This window comes from Acyrthosiphon pisum, unplaced genomic scaffold (assembly GCF_005508785.2).
Source record: "Acyrthosiphon pisum isolate AL4f unplaced genomic scaffold, pea_aphid_22Mar2018_4r6ur Scaffold_20841;HRSCAF=22291, whole genome shotgun sequence".
Taxonomy (NCBI): Eukaryota; Metazoa; Arthropoda; class Insecta; order Hemiptera; family Aphididae; genus Acyrthosiphon; species Acyrthosiphon pisum.
In genome coordinates, this window is record NW_021770243.1 from 20,042 (window position 1) to 24,056 (window position 4,015).

Below are 4,015 nucleotides of genomic sequence, written 5' to 3' on the forward strand. Positions count from 1 at the left end.
AACCCGCACAAAAAAAAAAAAAAGCAATGAAACATCCATAATTACTGCAAGTGAACTAACCAAAGATGAAGAATACGATATCCAATTGAACAATGGTTGCCCATATATACACAAATACGAAGTCGGACAACAGATACTTATAAAAAACCACCAACAATCAAATGCAGAACACGGGGAAATAAAGAAACTGTCCAACCTTTTCAACGGGCCGTACGAGGTAGTAAAAATAATAAGCCAGAATACATTAGTAATACGAGACCCGACAACGGACAAACAACAGCTGACAAACATCGCTGAAATTCGTCCGTATTACAGACCAAACAATTGACAATAATAAATATCACGTATGGGATTGGTCAGTCGGATGGACCAATCAAAACGCACACAACGTCACGAAACAAAGTATATAAATCAGCAAAGTCGCAATCAAATCATCATTCATCAATAAGCAGTCAACATGAAGACTACAGGAAAATATGAGTAACAACCAATTAAGAACAGCAGTATACAAAGCAGCACAGACACGGACACATTTGTTCCGCACAAATGAAAATTTGCGCTGAATGGTTCCCACCCCAGCACAAATCTGGGGGGGGTTCTGTTACGGAACAAACAACCGTGACACAGAAAAAGGTCTTTTTCAAGACCACCAAATAAAGACGATTGGAAAAATGGACACGATATGACAAGTGAAAATCACACATAATAGATAGGAATGTCCGTTCAACGGTGTGATTTTCATTCGTCTAAAACATAGTACGCGAACCAATCAACGATGGACTAGATTGTCGAAAAGGGTATAAATACCGGACACTCTCGACAATCTAGTCAGTCCACTTCAAGCCTTCAATCTGTCAACAACTACTAGAAAAGTTCCAACAGAAAGAAGACACGGACCAGAAGACCAACCGCCGATCACCAGACGATACGCCGCTCTACGGCTGCAAGCATCGTTCGACCAACGACTACCAACAACAACGTCGCTCCACGGCTGAAGCGCCGTTCGACCACCGGCCACCGACGATACGCCACTCCACGGTCGCAAACATCGTTCGACCGTCAAACATCGCCGGTTACCGTTCCACGGCGTGAGACCGGTGCGAGTTCACAGGCGAACAACAACGCCGTCAGTACCAAGATCCACGTGGCTGCCGTTTAACAGCTTAAGACCCGTGGCGACACCGATTCCTGCAGCAGCGATATCAACCAATCACCGATCGCCGCTTACCAATCCAGGCCTATAGGACCGCCGGACACCTCAACAACTCCCGGCTTTATAACACTAAACGGCCCTTTTCAGGGCCAACACGACATCGACTTCGGCGCTTAACTAAGCTGTCCGACCCGGGTCAGGTTCGTCGTCGGGGTACCGCTTGATTTAAGTCTGTACCGACGACGGCCGGCTCCCCAGCCCAATACTGATTGTTGTATAATATACATATTATATTATTAAACCTATCTCATTGTAAATTAGGGTCCGGCTGTTGCCCGACCACCACCCAAGCACCACCGATTGCGCCGACTCACTTAAATAAGTCTGGTCGGCGCAAATCGACGCTTTACTGATCCACAATATTGTCGATATAATATATATTTTCTATAGCAATAGATATATTTGATTACCGCTATAAACCATCGTATTTTTATTTGACGATACGGGTTGTCCATTCGGACACCCCGTAACAACTGGCGCCCAACCAGTGGCAAGAAGGCCACGACTCCGAGATTACACCGACAAAATGGTGAAGAGTACGCATGCAGATCGGATCCAGCAACTAGAAGACACGATGCAACTGCTACAGGAGAAAGTAAATACTCAGACCACCGCACTCGAAAACCTAACTAGGGAGTTACGAGACGCTACGGATATAATTAAACAACTAATCAATGACACAGATACAAAAATTACGATCGAAGCAGCAAGACGTCAGAGGGACATCCAATTGGTAAAAACAGCGAGTCAAGACAACGCAAGTACAAGGGCAAGCAACATCGAACTAACAATGCCAACTTTCAGTGGCGAACCGAGCGAGCACCCGAAAGAATTCTTGAAAAACCTGAACTCGTACTTAGTGCACAAACACATCACCCAAGTTGATCGAATAATTACAATCGAAAATTGCATGAGAGGAAAAGCTGCAAAATGGTTCACCATGATCAAAGACTTGGCACCAAATGAAGATACATTTAAGACACTGTTTTTGAAACATTTCTTTTCGGAAGACCGTCAATGGGACATATTTATAAAATGCACGGAAGCAGGAAAAAAACCAATAAGCAATAACTTCCAGGAACACTTCAATTATTGGATGACAGAGCTTAAGCATCTGGACTCGCCAAAAATGGACGAATTACAGGCTATTAACCTAATAACAAAGCATTTCCCTATAGCCATTCAGGCTTACATACAGACAACGCAAGAAAAAAAATTCCTCAACATATGGGAAAAGTTGGGTGAATTGGAAAATAATTACAACAAACAGAACAGTACCGATCAGCAAATGACAAATAATAAACAACCATTCACTAATCGGTACACTAGTACAAACGACAACCAAACACAACCGTTTACTAGTCGGTACGGTAACACGAATGGCAGTAATTCACAACAAGTCGGGGGCCGATATACACAAACGGGGTCTACACAACAAAATAGCGCTCAACAATCAGGTCCACGACAAGCAACCCAACGACCAATAAATGGGACAAGTGGACAAACACAGTACGCATCAGCGCAAGATAAAAAAACAATCAGATACCTCGTAACACACGATGACACAAATGACGAGTCAGCCAATGAGGAGGGAGAGGCAAACATTATCGATGACGATACAAAAAACTTATACGGGGAGGCTATGGCGTAGGGAGACCAATAGCTACTGATCCCGTCAATTCCGAAAAACACATAAAACGAATATCAAATAGCAAGCAAAACATAAGAATACAACCGCACAGAAAAAAAATAATAAGCCAGAATACATTAGTAATACGAGACCCGACAACGGACAAACAACAGCTGACAAACATCGCTGAAATTCGTCCGTATTACAGACCAAACAATTGACAATAATAAATATCACGTATGGGATTGGTCAGTCGGATGGACCAATCAAAACGCACACAACGTCACGAAACAAAGTATATAAATCAGCAAAGTCGCAATCAAATCATCATTCATCAATAAGCAGTCAACATGAAGGCGACAGGAAAATATGAGTAACAACCAATTAAGAACAGCAGTATACAAAGCAGCACAGACACGGACACATTTGTTCCGCACAAATGAAAATTTGCGCTGAATGGTTCCCACCCCAGCACAAATCTGGGGGGGGTTCTGTTACGGAACAAACAACCGTGACACAGAAAAAGGTCTTTTTCAAGAACACCAAATAAAGACGATTGGAAAAATGGACACGATATGACGAGTGAAAATCACACATAATAGATAGGAATGTCCGTTCAACGGTGTGATTTTCATTCGTCTAAAACATAGTAGCGGACCAATCAACGATGGACTAGATTGTCGAAAAGGGTATAAATACCGGACACTCACGACAATCTAGTCAGTCCACTTCAAGCCTTCAATCTGTCAACAACTACTAGAAAAGTTCCAACAGAAAGAAGACACGGACCAGAAGACCAACCGCCGATCACCAGACGATACGCCGCTCTACGGCTGCAAGCATCGTTCGACCAACGACTACCAACAACAACGTCGCTCCACGGCTGAAGCGCCGTTCGACCACCGGCCACCGACGATACGCCACTCCACGGTCGCAAACATCGTTCGACCGTCAAACGTCGCCGGTTACCGTTCCACGGCGTGAGACCGGTGCGAGTTCACAGGCGAACAACAACGCCGTCAGTACCAAGATCCACGTGGCTGCCGTTTAATAGCTTAAGACCCGTGGCGACACCGATTCCTGCAGCAGCGATATCAACCAATCACCGATCGCCGCTTACCAATCCAGGCCTATAGGACCGCCGGACACCTCAACAACTCCCGGCTTTATAA

At 44.4% G+C, this 4,015-nt stretch overlaps 1 protein-coding gene across 1 annotated transcript; it reads left to right on the forward strand.

Annotated features, from left to right (window-relative positions):
- The first annotated feature begins 365 nt into the window (after positions 1-365).
- On the forward strand, positions 366-2,997 carry LOC115034719. The gene has a single exon (XM_029492102.1). It carries the CDS (start codon positions 1,740-1,742, stop codon positions 2,862-2,864), a length of 1,125 nt encoding a protein of 374 aa, XP_029347962.1. The 5' UTR covers positions 366-1,739; the 3' UTR covers positions 2,865-2,997.
- The last annotated feature ends 1,018 nt before the right edge of the window (positions 2,998-4,015 follow it).